Genomic DNA, 17,483 nt, shown 5'->3' with positions numbered 1-17,483 from the left:
GGATGGATGGATGGATGATGGATGATGGATGGATGGATGGATGGATGGATGATGGATGGATGGATGGATGGATGGATGATGGATGGATGGATGGATGGATGATGGATGGATGGATGGATGGATGATGGATGATGGATGGATGGATGGATGATGGATGGATGGATGGATGGATGATGGATGGATGGATGGATGGATGGATGATGGATGATGGATGGATGGATGGATGGATGGATGGATGGATGATGGATGGATGGATGGATGGATGATGGATGGATGGATGGATGATGGATGGATGATGGATGGATGGATGGATGGGTGGATGATGGATGGATGGATGATGGATGGATGGATGGATGATGGATGGATGGATGGATGGATGGATGGATGGATGATGGATGATGGATGGATGATGGATGGATGGATGGATGATGGATGGATGGATGGATGGAATTCCCTCTAAACAGGCATATAATTAATATTTCCAATAATAATTAGAATGTTTAATAATCTGGATCCAATGAACTGAATTCCATCTGAATCGGTTCAGTTAAACCGGTTCCTCTGATGTTCCTCTTCTGTCCTCCATCCATCCTTCCTCTGGTCAGAAGGTCTGGGATTGACAGCAGGCCAGTGATTGGTTAATCCCATCTCTGCGTAGGAGACCTCGTGCCAAACGGAACGGCACAAAACCCGAAGCGCCATCTGTCCGACAGACACTCTGTTCTGCCAGCAACGAGGAGACGCTTCGATTTTTACGCGCAGCCGAATCTCCGCGAACCTGACCCGCTTCAGCTTCGCTCTGCCTCTCCAGGAGGGATCCATCCGCATCTGTTAGGCTCCTGATTTTCACTCAGACTGAAGAAAGTTTTCTGTTTCTGCTGCTGCGTAAAGCGGGTAGTTGGCAGCGCTCTTCTGTCGCGCGTAAAGCGAGTCTTATCTCTATTTGGAGAAAAATTAAAACCTCCTGATTTGATGGAGAAGATGGAAAACTCATCATCATCATCATCATCATCATCCCTCCAGGATCTGAACCAGACTCAGGTCCAGAATGACGGGATCTGGACGGACAACAGCATCCAGTACAAAGTGCTGAGCAGCCTGCTGCTTCTCCTGATCTGCGCGCTGGGCATCGTTGGTAACATCATGGTGATCTTGGTGGTGAGCATCACCAAACACATGAGGACACCGACCAACTGCTACCTGGTGAGCCTGGCTGTAGCGGACCTGATGGTGCTGACCGCGGCCGGACTGCCCGCAATCCCGGAGAGCATCTTCGCCTCCTGGGTGTTCGGCAGGTCCGGCTGCCTGGTCATCACCTACCTGCAGTACCTGGGGATCAACGCGTCCTCCTGCTCCATCACCGCCTTCACCATCGAGCGCTACATCGCCATCTGCCACCCGATCAAAGCGCAGTTCCTCTGCACCCTCTCCAGAGCCAAGAAGATCATCCTGCTGGTCTGGGCTTTCACCTCCATCTACTGCGTCATGTGGTTCTACCTGTCAGACACCGAGGAGAAGGTGTTCGCAAACGTCACCGTCGTCCTCTGCGGCTACAGGGTCCCCAGGAAATTCTACCTGCCCATCTACTTCTTTGACTTCGGCGTGTTCTTCGTGCTGCCGCTGCTGCTGTCCGCGGTGCTGTACGGGCTCATCGCCAGGATCCTGTTCCTCAACCCGCTTCCCTCAGACCCCAAAGACAAGAAGAAGAAAGGAGCGACCAGCAGCAACAACAACCAGGCTGCCAACAAGAGCAACAGCTGCAAAAACTCCCGACACTCCAGCTCCACCGCGACGTCGCGCAGACAGGTGAGCGACAGAGAGCTTCGAATCTTCTTTTTAGGGAAGGAAAGACATCAACAATTGCCCAAAAACAATGTGCTGTTTCTTTTCATCGATCTGAGACAGATTATAAATAATTTCAAGAGGCGTTTCATAAATTTTTGTCACATTAACCCCTTAAATTTAAATACTTTACACTGCAAAAAATGGAAAAATAAGTATTTTTTCTTAAAATAACTGCTTTTTTTCTTGAGCTGAGCAGGTAAGTGAGAACGAAACAAGACAATTTACATTTAGGATAAGAAAAAACAGCTAAAGTCTCTTATTTAAAGTGCGTATTATCTACTGATCCAATATTGATGGTAAAAATGCTCATTCAATTAACAGATCATCTTATTTTCCTACTCAAATGAAGGGTAAATACACTTAATTTAAGACATTTTTACTCACTTTCAGAACGTTTTTGCAGCGTACTTAAGTAGAAATGTTGACTTTTAATTATCATTATACCTTTATTTTAACAGAAAAGTCATTAAGAATAAATTCTCATTTACAATGGCGGCCTGTGAGTGTAGTACCCACTAAGGAAAAGGGAAGTAGGGCTAAAATAAATACATTAGTAAGACATGCACTTACAGTTTAAAACAACAGACAACCCAAAAATGACTGTAGAGAAGCAGAAGCAACCGTCTGTGAACGAGGATGGTCTAATTTTTTTGAAGGATGAAAGTGGAATTAGTTCATCCAGTTTAGGAATATTTTGCAGAGCGTTCCAGTCAGCAGCAGCAGCAGATTGAAAAGGCTATCTATTCTTTACTGGTGTAATTATTTGTAACACAGCTTTTTATTTCTACTCCTTCCTTACATTTGAAAAATAGTCTAGTTTTGTTTCGTTTAAGCTCATTTTTATGGAAGAAAAACTGTCTCATTGGAATCTGGCTCTTTTTGTACATCGAATTTTAAACACTGAACTTTTTTACACGTTGAATTCTTTACACTGAAACTATATCTGGTTAAAATTCATCTGCATATGTGTGGACCTGTTGGTGAACTCAAGCCAAAGCAATCTACTTCCGATGCAGTCGAGCCGCTTCTAGCCAATGAAATGAGCTCATTTGGTCACATGACGCAGCAGTTGGGCATAGCTTTGGTCCCGGCTGAATGAAGCTGAATGAGGAGTTTTTCTTGTTAAATAGATCTGATTATAGAACATCAGGTAGCTACTAATAGACTAGCCTGACGTAGTCCTACTCAATTCTAGTCAGAATGAGTCTGATGCTGCTCCATAGAGCTGTGATTATGGGGCGTGTTTCGAACGAACCAGGAAAAAAAATGCCTCTGCACTCAATTGGATAGACCTACAACCAATAAGAGCAACGGAGTGCGTGACGTATGTTAAGCCACGCATAGTTGTTGTCCACAAAAATCAAAGCGTGCAGTTTCACGCCTAGAATAAGAAGATGAGCCTTGATCGCGTTTCTCTGTTCCTCTTTTAAAATTAATTTGCTGTCGATATCTTCTAGAACAGACCTAATAGCAGAATCTACTCACCTCAACTCTCCAGCGGCAGCCATTATTGTTGTCGCCCAAGCGCACTTTGGTGACGTGGTTGATTACGTTACTGTTGGTCATCTGTCCATCATCGTATAAAGCCCGCCCTGACAATTTGATTGGATCGCCAGAGAATGGGCGAGCATACTCGCGCTACTATTGAGCAATGCCAGACCGAACTTCCCGACCTCAAACGTTGTGGGCGGGACTAAGTTCGGAATGGCACCCAGGTTACTAATAGACGGCCATTAGAGTTTTTCATCAAGTGCGGCATCCCTGTCTGCCAAGGCTCTTCGTTTGATCCGGAAGAAGCAGCCGCTGCCAAACTTTCTTTTTTTTCTGACCAAATAAGCTAATTTCATTGGCTAGAAGCAACTCGATAAAGCGTCGATTGCTTTGACTTGAGTTCAACACATTAGCAGTCAAATTTTTTACAGCTGAATTTTCTGCAGGCAAATCTTTAGTAGATATAAATTCAGTGTAAAGAATTCAATGTGAGTTGAGCCCCCGGCCCCTTTACAGGAGAGCAGAAGACCTCACCTGTTCAGCCAGGCCAACAATGACCCTAACAACCCCCCTTTTCAGAGGCAGAGACCAGTATGGGGCATTGCAGGCTAACAAAGAAGCCAAACGACCCCCATTCCAAAGGGGGGGACCCGTTCATCCGTTTCTATTTGCATGTTTTCTAAACTAAAACCAGGCTTTGTTGGGCTGCTGGATATATCCTGGAACTAAACGCTATTTCTGACATTTTGAATTGAAAAATCTTCCTGGATGGAAGAGAAACGTCTTCAAACTTGGAAACAAAGTCCAGTGGATTGATTTTTTTAACTTTTTTGGAATGATTATGACCTGGATGACTGAGAATCTTTACCATCATAGGTTTTTGAAAGCTGGAATCTGAGTTCATTTGTTTCCAAGTTTGAAGACGTTTCTCTTCCATCCAGGAAACTTTTTCAATTCAAAATGTCAGAAATAGCGTTTAGTTCCAGGTTTTATCCAGCAGCCCAACAAAGCCTGGTTTTAGTTTAGAAAACATGCAAATAGAAACGGATGAACGGGTCCCCCCCTTTGGAATGGGGGTGGTTTGGCTCCTTTGTTAGCCTGCAATGCCCCATACCTGTCTATGTCTCTGAAAGGGGGGTTGTTAGAGGGAATAGTTGTCTTCTGATTCCACCACCTCTGTTTAAGGTTGTTTTTTCTTTCCTAACATAGATGCTTCCTTCATGCCCCTCTCAAACCACCTGTCTTCTTTGTCCACAATGTGAACATTCTGATCCTCCAAAGAATGTCCTTTGTCCATCAGGTGTAGATGTATCGTAGAGGTTTGTCCAGAGGAGGGCGCTCTTCTGTGGAGAGGTTGTTTGTTTATCCAATATAAAGATCAGAGCATTCCTCACTACATTGACCTGCAGACACCACTCTGCTCAGATTAGGATGTCTTTAGGATGAACTGGTCTCAGTTTAAAGGTTCTTGTTTGGTTTGAAATGTTCTGGAATTTTGTGCTTGGAGAAAATCTTGAGTTTTTCAGAGACTCCAGCAACATCTGGGATGAAGATGTTTTGTTGTCTGAGATCGTAACAGGATTTTGGGTCCAGGAGGGAATTTGTTCTAGCAAACGTTCTCGATGCTGTATGTCTGATGAACAAGGAGAGATTTACCATCAGGCAATACTAGGCAGCTGCCCAGGGCCCCAAGTTCCTGGGGGGCCCATAAAACTCTGTTTCCATGTATGTTTAATACAACTATTCCTTATTTCTGCACATTAATTATGTTTTTGATAAAAATCCTTTTGCTAAAATGCCATCAGAATGCTGATAATATTAAGTGTGTCTCAGCCCCCCCCCCTTCAGTGTCCGCCATATTGGATCAGTCCATTTGCTGCACATGTTCAGAAAGGTCCAAACAGACAGCAGCAAACCATTTGAAAACAAACCATGCAAAGAGCAGTGTTGCCAACTTAGCGCTTTAGTCGCTATATTTAGCCACTTTTCAGACCCCTCTAGCACTTTGATTTCTAAAAAGCTCCTAGCGCCAAATCTAGAGACTTTTTTCTGCTACTGGAGACTTTGGAGACAACATCTAAAAGCAGCGAACTCTGCTCTCCAGAGCGAGTAGATTGGTAACCCCGCCTCCTGCTCTCCTCTATCTTGTCTGCTGTCATGATTTCATTATTTCATCCAAATGAAAAATGGAGAACAGATAAGCAGATCATGGCTTGTCTACAGTGAAAAGAAGGACTGGGTTATTTACTTTGGCCTTTTTGGAAACACAGGAAGGAGCAATCAGCTAAGTGAGCTTAGTGCTTGGAAAAAATCTTTCATTCCTTTAGAGACAGCATGAAAAGTCAGCTGAGTACAAAACATAGAGAGGAAAACAAGAAGAAAAGGGACAAGAAGAGAGGGACACAACCTAGAACAGATAATGGATGTCTATTCTATTAACATTTCTACATCTGGAGAATGGGTTCAGAGGGCCCCCTGCCTGTCTTTGCATTGGGCCCCACATTTCTTAAATCTGCCCCTGCTGATGAAGTTCACAAAATGGTAAATTTAGAAACAGAACCCAAACATCATCCTAACTGTTGGGCATGGTGGTGGAGGAGTGATGGTTGGGGCTTGTTTACAGCTTTAGAGGCTGGGAACCGTGGAGTTATTGAGTGGACCGGTTCTGGTCCAAACTGGGTTCTGGAAAATGATTTGCTTCCAGAGGGAATGTTTTCTGTCTCCTGGTCAAAGCTGGTCCTGCTCTCATCTTCCTCTCCTTGCTGCCTGCAGGTGACCAAGATGCTGGCGGTGGTGGTGATCCTCTTCGCCGTGCTCTGGATGCCGTACCGCACCCTGGTGGTGGTCAACTCCTTCCTGGACGAGCCGTACCTGGACAACTGGTTCATCCTGTTCTGCAAGATCTGCATCTACCTGAACAGCGCCATCAACCCGGTCATCTACAACGCCATGTCTCAGAAGTTTCGCGCCGCTTTCCGAAAGATCTGCCGCTGCAGGGGGAAGGGCTCGGACAAGCCGGCGGCCTACAGCGTGGCGCTCACCTACAGCGTGGTGAAGGACACCTCGCTGGTGGAGAGCACGGATCACTACACCACAGAGCTGGAGGAGCTCACCGTCACGGACGAGCTGCTCTCAGATCAGAAGGCCATGTTCTCCGACACATGTGGATGCGGAAAAGTGAATTTCAGTCACGATTGAGGTTGGTCTGAGGCCAGCGAGGCGACTCGGTGAGTCTCCTGGGAATTAAAGACCTACAGAGTGTTGTTTAATGGACTCCCTTAAGTGGGATCATTGTTTCCTGAGTGCCTGGTGACCTTTTTAAAGCCGGGCTGCTGCAGGTAGAGATGTAAACACAGATCACAGCCGGCGAAGCGTAATGAGAGCTTTTGAGGCTTAAAGCCAAACACGCTGTTAGCTGAGAACGATGCCAGATGTCGTAAAGCTTCAAAGCAGCCGACAGATAAGCGCTTTCCCTCCGCAGCTGTTATCATCGTATCTGAGACCTGCCCACGTAAGGTGTTTGAGTCAACATGGCTGTGAGCGAAACACCTTCCCCACTGCAAACATGTCACAGCTCCAGCCTTTATGATTCCTGGAACTGTTGGGGAAATCACGCTCGCACCTTCAAATGGGATCAAAATGTCACGGAGAAGCAAAAGCACAAATCCAGCCAGGTGAGCTCGCTGAGGCCACGCCTTCTGTTTTCTGCTGCAGGAAAGCAAACGGCGGTCATCAGACGAGATGTTTGACAGAAAAACAAAACAACCCACCTGCTAGCACCTCCCTGACTCCTGGCGCTTTCATGGCGGCCGTCTTATTAGAGCAGGAGAGGAGCAGGAACCTCCTCTGAACTGCTGTGAAGGACGTGAACATCGATGCAAGCCGAATTCTGGGGGTTCTAACTTCCTCTCGCTTCGATTTCTTTCAGCAAAACTTTCCACATCTGTTGTCTTTGTGACTTTTAATGTAATTTCCTGCATTATTTCACCTCCAATGACCAGGAGAACAGAAATAGCTAAAAATGAACCCGCTGTAACAGAGTTGATTAGCTTCAGTGCCGCAGGAGAGTCTGTTTCTACCATGAACTCCTGAAAAAAATTTTTTTTCCCTTCTTGAAGATTCAGGTTAGAATCAATTTTCAGGATCTTCTCTATGTTTAACCTTCTGCTTGATAAACAACCATTGACAGATATTTCCTGGCTACATGTGGGGGAAGTAGGGAAATGATGTCACCATGATGTCATCTCATCAACCTTTGAATGAGACAAATTTAATCCCAAAAACACAGTTTATATCTGGACAAAGATGTCAGAAAACGGGGCGAGAATCAGCAGCAGATCATCAGAACTGTTTCCTAATTCAGTTTATTTCTATAGCTCCAATTCACATCATGTCATCTCAGGTCACTTTATAGATCCAGATCAACCAGATCATCCAGTCAGATTGATTCAAAGTTTTCTATCTAAGGAAAACCAGCTGATTGCATCGACTCATTGACTCTTCAGCAATCCCTCACACTAAGCATGCGTGCAGCGACAGTGGAGAGGAAAAACTCCCTTTGAACAGGAAGAAACCTCCAGCAGAACCAGGCTCAGTGTGCGCGGCCGTCTGCTGAGGCCCACTGGGGTTCAAGGAGACAGAAGCAGACATAGAAAAAGAAGCATAGATACAAAAGGCAACTGTCAACCAGCTCCACAGGCGGCCCCGTCCAGGAAACACACAGTACAACATGTCCAGGAAAAAGAGGACGTCTGGTCAGCCTAGCTTACGCGATCTTTGTCATGAGAACCGATCCAGAACTGAACCGGGCCGAGCCCTACCGATGAGCTAGTACCAGTTTAGCACGGTTCTGTTGTTTCGGGCGCGGTCTGGTTCAGTTTTGCGTGCCATTTACACTCAACAGTTATCTCTGTTACTGTTTTAAAAGGGTAGTGAAAAGGGGCTTAGGTCTTAATTTGCTTGTTTTAGAACTTCCTGGTGATGCACAGACTTCCTGTCAAGGCTTCGGCATGCTGGGGGTTACAGGTGGGACATTGGGACAGGCGTCCATGACCTGGGAACCATTTAAACTGGTCCTAGTGTCTGCATGGACTGATCCACATTCATTCATCTTTAGGACTTAAAGCAACGATCTGCTGCTTCTAGTCAGCTCTCCTGCCAGAGGAAGGGAGAAGGTGAGCTGCTGTTCAGACCTGCATCCTGCTGCTGAAACTGATGGTAAAGGAACAGAAACCTCCCATTATTATGGATGGAAGCAACTTGGAGCAGATGGGATTGACACGGCGGGACCGCGGCTGCTTCCTGAGCCGTAGAACCGTCTGTAGAAGCAGGATGGGGATCTGAAGGTGGCGCTGATAGAGGCTGGAGTCAGGGTGGACCTCCCCAACCCAGACACCCAAAGAGGAACCATTCATGCTGTTTTTATTAATTCTGTTCTTCCTGGTATATTCTGATGTCGAGGCGCCGGTTTAGTGTGTGAAGATTGGCTCTGACTTATCCAACCGTCTCATTGGTTCATCATCTAATTCAACCAAAGTCTAGGAGTTAACCCTGAGATAGTCAGATATTATTCCTAGAGCAGAATTGGTTTAAAGACCTAAAATATCTTCTGGAATCCATCCTTTCTCCAGCTGGAAGCAGAAAAAAGCCTCTGAGTGACTTAAATGTGGATCTAGATCCTTTAGTTCTAATTCAGACATCAGCTGCTCTTCAGCTTCAGGTTGGTTTAATGGGCCAGCAGTTTGAACTTCTGGATTCCAAAAAAGTTAAAGTCGTAGGGAAGCGGCCGTTCCAACCGTTGCATTTCCGAATTCTCCCGATTGGTTCCCGACTTTACGAGTGAATAAAGTGAATGTGATTGGTCAATTATCAAGGGGGCGGGATTGTTGTGGCGGAAGATTCGAAAGCTTTTTGGTTGTGGCCGGTTTGTGGGAAGCATCTTGCTAACCAGTTAGCAACTTAGTGCTAGCAGGTTCTCAATGGGAAATTCCATTGGGACCAAGTAGCACTAAATTGGTGACTTAGAAACGACGCTGTCAAGGAACGCTATGGACAGCGGAAACATGCAAGAGGAGGAGAGTTTAGTGTCGGAGGTCGTGGATGAGTCTCCTCCGTCATCCATTTTTTATTTAGAGGAGGAAAGCGGGGACGAAGATGTTGTGGAAGAGGACGCCAGGGCGGCAGAAGCTTGGTTTGGTGTAGAAGGCTTCCAGCCGTACATGTTTGAGCCCTTGCCTCGCAACGCTGCCAGTTCTGTTAGCTCTACGCCTGCCGAAGACACAGACGTCCATCCCCGTGAACACTGGGACGCAACTCAATGGGAAAGGAAAGGATTCTGGTTTCAACCGTTGCGTATATTAGCTGCAACACATGAATCAAGATGCTATGACCGAAAACATTTGATTGACAGATGACCGTTGATATATGATTGGCCGAATTTAGGTGTTCAGGCTGACGTAGAACTAACTGGCCTGCAGAGGATAACAGAAAAAAACACAGATTTTAAGACAGGATTTTTTTTTTTTATAGAAATTTTCAAAATTTCTATAGTACATTTATATACATGTTTAGGCCAGAATGATTTGAAATTTAAATATGACTTCCTTACGACTTTAAAATCAATCCTCTGGACTTTGTTTCCAAGTTTGAAGACGTTTCTCTTCCATCCAGGAAACTTTTTCAATTCAAAATGTCAGAAATAGCGTTTAATTCCAGGTTTTATCCAGCAGCCCAACAAAGCCTGGTTTTAGTTTAGAAAACATGCAAATAGAAACGGATGAACGGGTCCCCCCCTTTGGAATGGGGGTCGTTTAGCTTCTTTGTTAGCCTGCAATGCCCCATACCTGTCTATGTCTCGGAAAGGGGGGTCGTTAGAGTGAATAGTTGGCCTGGCTGAACAGGCAATATCTTCTGATTCCACTACTTTTGTTTAAGGTTGGTTTATCTTTCCTAACAAAGATGGCTTCCTTCACGTCCCTCTCAAACCTCCTGTCTTCTTTGTCCAAAATGTGAACATTCTGGTCCAAAGCCCAATTGATTGCTTTTTAACTTTTTTGGGATTATTATGACCTTGATGACAGAATCTTCACCAGCATGAAGTTCTGGATTAAATCTGCTCTGGTCTCAGTGACGTCCTTTTCAGTGTGAATAGAGACCAGATTCCTTTTTTTAAAGCCTGAATCACTGAAATATCAGTGAGAATGACTCCAGTGACTCACTGGGCCTCTCTGGACCCGCTGAACCGATCCATGTTCGGTTCCACCGCAGTGATCGTGAACCTCTGTGTCAGTGTTCAGTAGATACTGGAAGATGCAGCCGTAGTTTAGCTCCAGGGCTGATCTCCATCTGTGACAAAGTGAATTTGTTGTTGTGGATCATGTGACGTGTGCTGTTTACCGTGGATCTGTGCTGCAGCGAGGTCGGTCCCACAGAGCGAACCTGTTGCATGACTGGAGGAGGAGAGCAGCTGGTATTTACTAAGCTGCACCACATTCAGCTGCTCCTGTGTGTAATTCACAGCTTTGACGTAATTATCTGATTTCTGTGTAGGATCTGAATCCCGGCTGATTATCCTCGTTATTATTACAGTTTTAGAAACGCTCCGTGTCTCGTGGCTTTTGTAAAGTGATGCTTTTCTTTTCATATTGTGACGATTTCAATTGTTCATTTGTATATTTTTTTCTCATGATCTAATAAAGTTTGACTGAGATTTATTGTTTGGCCTTGAATTACTAACGTGGTTCGCTTATGGAGTGAATTATGTTCCATTATTGTTGCAAAAACAATTTTTTTTGTAAATTAAAATTTGCAAAAAAATGTATGGAATCCAGAAATACGGCAGAAGATTAGGGCCACTGAAAAAAAAAAATAAAGAAAAAAAAAGAGGTTAACTGATTTAAAATATTTCAGTTTAATATTGGGGAAAAAAAAGTCAGAATTCTGTTTTTTTTCTCATGCTGAAATAAAATTAAAAAATCAACGAACATTTTTTTATTTTTTCAGTGGCCCTAATCCTCTTCCATACAGAAATGAGGCCTTAAATAAACTTCTTAATCATTTTTCTTTTTCAAATTTCTGTTTTCAGAAGTTTTATGAATTTTATTCTTCGTCCAGATCCAACTCTCTTCCCTTCTGGGGGCGGGCTTTCCTCTGGACCAATTTCTATTGGTCGTCTGCGAGTGTTAAAGTACGGGCTTAAAGTAAACAGAATTTGATATGTGAGGTGAAATCTGAAAAGAAGGTAGTTCTTAAAATTAAATCTAAAAAAAAAAAAAAATGAAAACATTAAATTTGATTTCAAGAAAGCTTGACAAAACAGAAAACTAAATTAGAAAAAAATTAATCTGAGCAAACAGAAAAGTAAATTTTAAAAAGTGCATTTCTGGATTGCATTAATTGCCATTTATGCCATTTATCTATTTGCTAATTTCTACTAATTACTCTTTATTTTCTTGTTGTTCTGAAATACTAAAGAAAGAAATCAAAACATTTGTCTTGTTTTTGGAATAATTAGCTGAAGGAAGTTCGTTATCAGACCCAGACTCAGATGCCCCGAGTTACACTGGAAAAAAATCAAAATCTAGATAAGTAATTTTTTCTTAAAATAAGTGCATTTGTTCTTGGATTGAGGAGGTAAAAGAGACATTTTGCCAATGAAACAAAACAATTTACACTTAAAATAAGAAAACACAATTGATTTGTCTTATTTCAAGTGATTATTATTGAATAATCTTATTTTAAAAGTAAAAATACTCCTTCCATTGGCAGATCATCTGATTTACCTGCTCAAATTAAGGGTAAATACACTTAATTTTTAGAAATATTGACCTATTTCTAGATTGTTTTTGCAGTGTATAAAGAGTGTTAATTGGATTTTAATCCAGACTGATGGATTAAATCACGAGAATAAAGTCGCAAAGAGACGAGTCATAAAATTACGAGAATAAATTTGTAAAATTACAAAAATAAAGTTGTATTTTATAACAACTCTTCCAGAATCCCTTTCTTCCCTAAACTGAGGAACATTGAGCATCATGTGAAGTTCTACTTTAGCATCGGTTTGACCAATCAGGAAATCTTTTAGCAGCAGCATCAAACTGGGCAGGATGTCAAAGTGGACTCTGGTTGCTGATTGGTGGAGCTGGTCGGCCGTCATCTGCTGGGCGGAGCTCCAAGCTTTCTTTCTGAAACAGGTTGCTGTACGATGACTTTATTCTCGTAATTTTACGACTTTATTCTGGAAATTGACGAAAAAAAATCACTTGGAATAAAAAAAGTGGGAAATTTCCCATCAACTCTGTCTTGATGCAAACTGGTTCCTGAACACAATGTAATTCTGCTGAATGACCAGATGGCACCAATAAACACTATCGATTGATTCATTTGATCAATTGAGCTGCATTCCTGGACTTTACTCTTGATTGTTGTCGTTTAAATAAAAATAAATATGTAAAAATGGATGAAAGCATCACTGTCCCCGTTTTAATTTTCGTGATATGTATTCATTCTTATCTCCATCCATCCATCCATCCATCTTCCTCCGCTTATCCGGGGTCTCCAGATTAGATCGCTGGTCAGCTTAGATTAGCTTCATACTCACTGTGACGAGTCTCTGCTCGTCCTTTGCTGATGTCTTTGTGGAAGGAATGCAGCTTAGTTTGGAGAGCAGAGCAAAGCAAAGCATTTTGCTGCATCAATCTTAAAAATAAATCTGCACCAAAGACACCACAGCTAGAAAACGCCTCCTGCTCCATGCATTGAGTTTGCTGGAAGGAATCAGAGTCCTTGTAGCTTCCAGAAGCTGTTGATTAAGCAGCTTCAGGGCTAACATGCCTCCTGTTTTTTCTCCATTTTAGTCCTTTGTTCCAGAAACCTTGAGTGAAGGCCTCAATCAGAAAGAGCAGGTAGAGGGAAGCAGCTCCAGGATGATTCATTTTCAACAATCTAAACTTCCTCAATATAAGAACATTTAATCTTTCCTCCTTCGTCTCCTTCAGCGTATCAAAGCTGAAGGTAGAGAGGTCCTAAAAATCAATCCTTTGATCATAATTTATCTGAGGAGGGTTAAACTTATTTCTACGCTGCCATAAAATAGTTTACATTTAGTAAAATTTAATAATATCATTTAGAAACAAAAAGCAGAACCTCCTCAGTAAATGTAGCTTCAAACTAAAAGAAGGTTTTAATTATGGCTTTTAATAATATTCCTGTGACAGGATATAATTATGAGGTAAATCACATGAATCTGCTGCTTCTGAGGGTTAATAACCCTGCAGACTGAATTCAGTTCAACCAAGAGTCCAAACGGAGGAGCAGAAATGTCTGAGCAGAGGATGTGAAGGAGCAGACGGATGGAGGAGGAAACTATGAGGGGCCGTTTAGGACAGAAACTATTTTTCCTCTCACGTACACCAATAAAACCATGCACACACCTCAGTAGACACACACACACTCTCAAAAAAAACTATGTTTTCCTCTCAAACACACTACTATGACATGCACACATCACAGTAGAAACACTCACACACAATCACAAAACTAAAATTGAATACATGTCTTATGTGTGTGTGTGCACTAATACTAGACTGTATGAGAGGGCATAAGTGTGTGTGTGTGCACTAATACTAGACTGTATGAGAGGGCATAAGTGTGTGTGTGTGAACTAATACTAGACTGTATGAGAGGGCATAAGTGTGTGTGTGTGCACTAATACTAGACTGTATGAGAGGGCATAAGTGTGTGTGTGTGCACTAATACTAGACTGTATGAGAGGGCATAAGTGTGTGTGTGTGCACTAATACTAGACTGTATGAGAGGGCATAAGTGTGTGTGTGCACTAATACTAGACTGTATGAGAGGGCATAAGTGTGTGTGTGTGCACTAATACTAGACTGTATGAGAGGGCATAAGTGTGTGTGTGTGCACTAATACTAGACTGTATGAGAGGGCATAAGTGTGTGTGTGTGCACTAATACTAGACTGTATGAGAGGGCATAAGTGTGTGTGTGTGCACTAATACTAGACTGTATGAGAGGGCATAAGTGTGTGTGTGCACTAATACTAGACTGTATGAGAGGGCATAAGTGTGTGTGTGTGCACTAATACTAGACTGTATGAGAGGGCATAAGTGTGTGTGTGTGAACTAATACTAGACTAAATGAGAGGATATACATATGTTTGTGCGTGTGCGCATATGTGTGTGTGTGTGTGTGTGTGTGTGTGTGTGAACTAATACTAGACTGTATGAGAGGGCATAAGTGTGTGTGTGTGAACTAATACTAGACTAAATGAGAGGATATACATGTGTGTGTGTGTGCGCGCGCGTGTGTGTATGTGACTGATATCGTAGCAGACTGAATGAGAGGCTTGTACTTGTGTGTGAGAGTTCAACCTGTCACGGAAGAGGCGGGGCAAATTGGCTAGCGCATGCGTGGAACCCAAACTGAGCAATATTATGTAAAACGGGGTGGGCAATAGGGGGCAGCACACAAGCCAGTTACCTGCTGAGCCAACAATAATGTAACCTGACAACAGCCAGATGCATGTCTCACTCCGCCTAGCTCCACTCACATACATCTGGGAACCCGCCATAGGAATTGCCTTTACTGAAGGCTGGACCTTATCAAAACTCCTTGCATATGATTGGATAAGCCACTTGTCTGTCATCTTGATTGACGTGCTATTTCAACCACTCACACCGAAGCTAACCCGTGACGCTGTGAGAGGAGGAGCCATTTGGTAGATCAAGCTCTTGCCAAATCCGGTCGGGAGAAGGGCGAAAACATCGTTTCCACCAACAAAAGCCTTCAAAGCCGTTCTCTGATGTTCTTTTAATGAAACAATATCAGATAGATTGGACAACACAGAAGAAATAGCAGCATCAATGCTAACGCTTGCTTCCTCAATGCGAGCCGCCATTGTTGTTGGAATCTCACGGTCGCTTCTCCACTCCAGGACACACCCACCCTGCGTCCTGATTGGACAGACCATAAATTCGGTTGGGGAAATCACTTTCAATGAGCGGGTTCCCAGATGTATGTGAGTGGAGCTGGGCGGAGCGAGACATGCATCTGGCTGTTGTCAGGTTAACAATAATGAGCTTCCATACAAAATTTATAACTAAACCCATCATATTTATTCTATATAGTGTCTGTTGAATTTCTATTAAAATATCTGGCCTGCTTTCTGAGTGACTATACTGCAAACTAATTAAAGATGAACTAGAATCTGAACATATGACTGATCTTAATGGCTTAACTTCTTCCACCTATTGAACAGCTAATAATATTGCAATCATTTCTCCCGTATAAACTGAAAGTCCATCACTTATCCTTTTCCTAATTTTAACATTAAATTCTGGTACGATAAAGGCTACTCCTATTTGATTTGTTATATTTTTAGAGGCATCTGTATAAATTTACATACTAATAATAATGATTAATATAATCCTGTACTATATATGAGTTTAATATGAATTCCTTATCCTTTCTTCTTTCCAACAAAGTAAAATCTACCCTAGCATCTGTAATTATCCATGGTTGTATAACTGATAATGGAACTGTTTGGCTTATACTAATCTGATCTATTTTGTTTGAATTCTGTTATTTTTTCTTGCACAGTCCAACCAAAACTTCTAATATCTTTTACTTCTTTTTCCCAACAGGGTTTTATTACTTGCAGAGTTGGGTGATCATTTCTATGACCTTTTAAATTAGCCCAATAGTTTAATTAGGGGGGCCACATGCCGAAGGCATGGCCCACCTATTACTATTGCACATATTTATTCCGCGTATTATTATTATAGCTTATAGTTCTCCTCGTCCCCTAAAACTTCGGCGCGTAACTAGTCCCGCACGGTTTGTCGGATCGGGCCCAGAGTTGGCACACGCGTCGGGACCAATGGTGCGATGCGTGCTTGTATAAAACTTTCTCATTAGTCCGAAGGTTCGCGAATTATTAGCGAAAACGTCGCAAAAAAATCCCATAGGAAATGAATGGGGAGAGGTAAAAAAAAGCATAAAAAACAGCGCTTCACTGTGTCGGCATACATTCACTTAGAAAAACAGTTTAAAGCTCAGTTTGTAGATAAATCCTTCCTCTGCATAAAACTGAAGACGGCATGTTGATAACTGCTACGGTTTTTGTATAATCAGACCTCAAGCGCCACAAAGTTTTAGCAAAATCCACCCTTCTAGAGTGGAGAGACTGAAAAGCTAGAGTGTGAGGCAGCCGTTTTTTTAAGACCCAAAAACATTTTAAACTCGCCCTCACGGCCACATATTTATAGCTAGGGTCACCATTTTTGGTCAGTTTGTAGACTGAAACCTCTGGACCCGCACAATGTCTTCGGAATTACGGTAGGATTAATACTTTTCCTTAAAAACCCTCCAGACCGACCTAAAGTTGATCAAAATCAGAGCCGTTTTTCATTGGTTTTGGAGCAGAAGAGGGGAGAAAAACGATTGACAGTATGTGTTTTAAACTCGTCATAAATATTGTTCTGAAAGACACACATACACCAAAGTTGGCATAGTTGGAGTTGAAGGATTGCTGACGCTCACGGTGAAGAAATTTTCTGAATAACTCATACGGTTTTTGCTCAGCAGTCGTTTGTTCGGAGGACATTTTAAGCACCAGAAAGCTGGGTGACTGACCTGCTGCAGCTAGCTCAATTAGAAGCTCAGCTGTGATGAAACGTTTTTTCTTTTTCTTTCTCTTCCCATTCAGGTTGTAGATGACCTACAGCCATGAAAGTTACTCCAATTGAAGACAAGATATAGCTGTCGCTTAGATAAAAAGAATTTTTCAGATATCATTTATGGTTTTTACTCAGCAGTCGTTTGTTCGGAGGGGTGCTTTAGCAGCTTAAAGGTGAGTGAGAGTGAGGTCCTGCAGTTAAAACAAAGGGAGGAGCAGGTGGGATCAGCCATTTTGTTTGTGCTTCGTTTTGGGTTGTGAAAGACCTACAGACATGAAAGTTACCCCAGTCTGAGACAAAGGATAGATGTTGCTTTCACTGAAAGAATTTTTCAGATACCTTTTATGGTTTTTGCTCAGCAGTCGTTTGTTTGGAGGGTAAGCACCTGGAAGCTAGCTGACAGTTAGCTTCTGCAGCAGCCTGCTACAGTGCAGCTGCTGAACTCTTAGAG

At 42.8% G+C, this 17,483-nt stretch overlaps 1 protein-coding gene across 1 annotated transcript; it reads left to right on the top strand.

Annotated features, from left to right (window-relative positions):
• The first annotated feature begins 673 nt into the window (after positions 1 to 673).
• trhrb (thyrotropin-releasing hormone receptor b) lies at positions 674 to 7,772 on the top strand. The gene is made up of 2 exons (XM_038270747.1): positions 674 to 1,806; positions 6,109 to 7,772. Exons 1-2 carry the CDS (start codon positions 973 to 975, stop codon positions 6,532 to 6,534), a joined length of 1,260 nt encoding a protein of 419 aa, XP_038126675.1. The 5' UTR covers positions 674 to 972; the 3' UTR covers positions 6,535 to 7,772.
• The last annotated feature ends 9,711 nt before the right edge of the window (positions 7,773 to 17,483 follow it).

Source organism: Cyprinodon tularosa, unplaced genomic scaffold (genome assembly GCF_016077235.1).
Source record: "Cyprinodon tularosa strain WSP-4 unplaced genomic scaffold, ASM1607723v1 ctg774, whole genome shotgun sequence".
NCBI lineage: Eukaryota > Metazoa > Chordata > Actinopteri > Cyprinodontiformes > Cyprinodontidae > Cyprinodon > Cyprinodon tularosa.
This window is presented reverse-complemented; position numbering and strand designations above follow the sequence as displayed.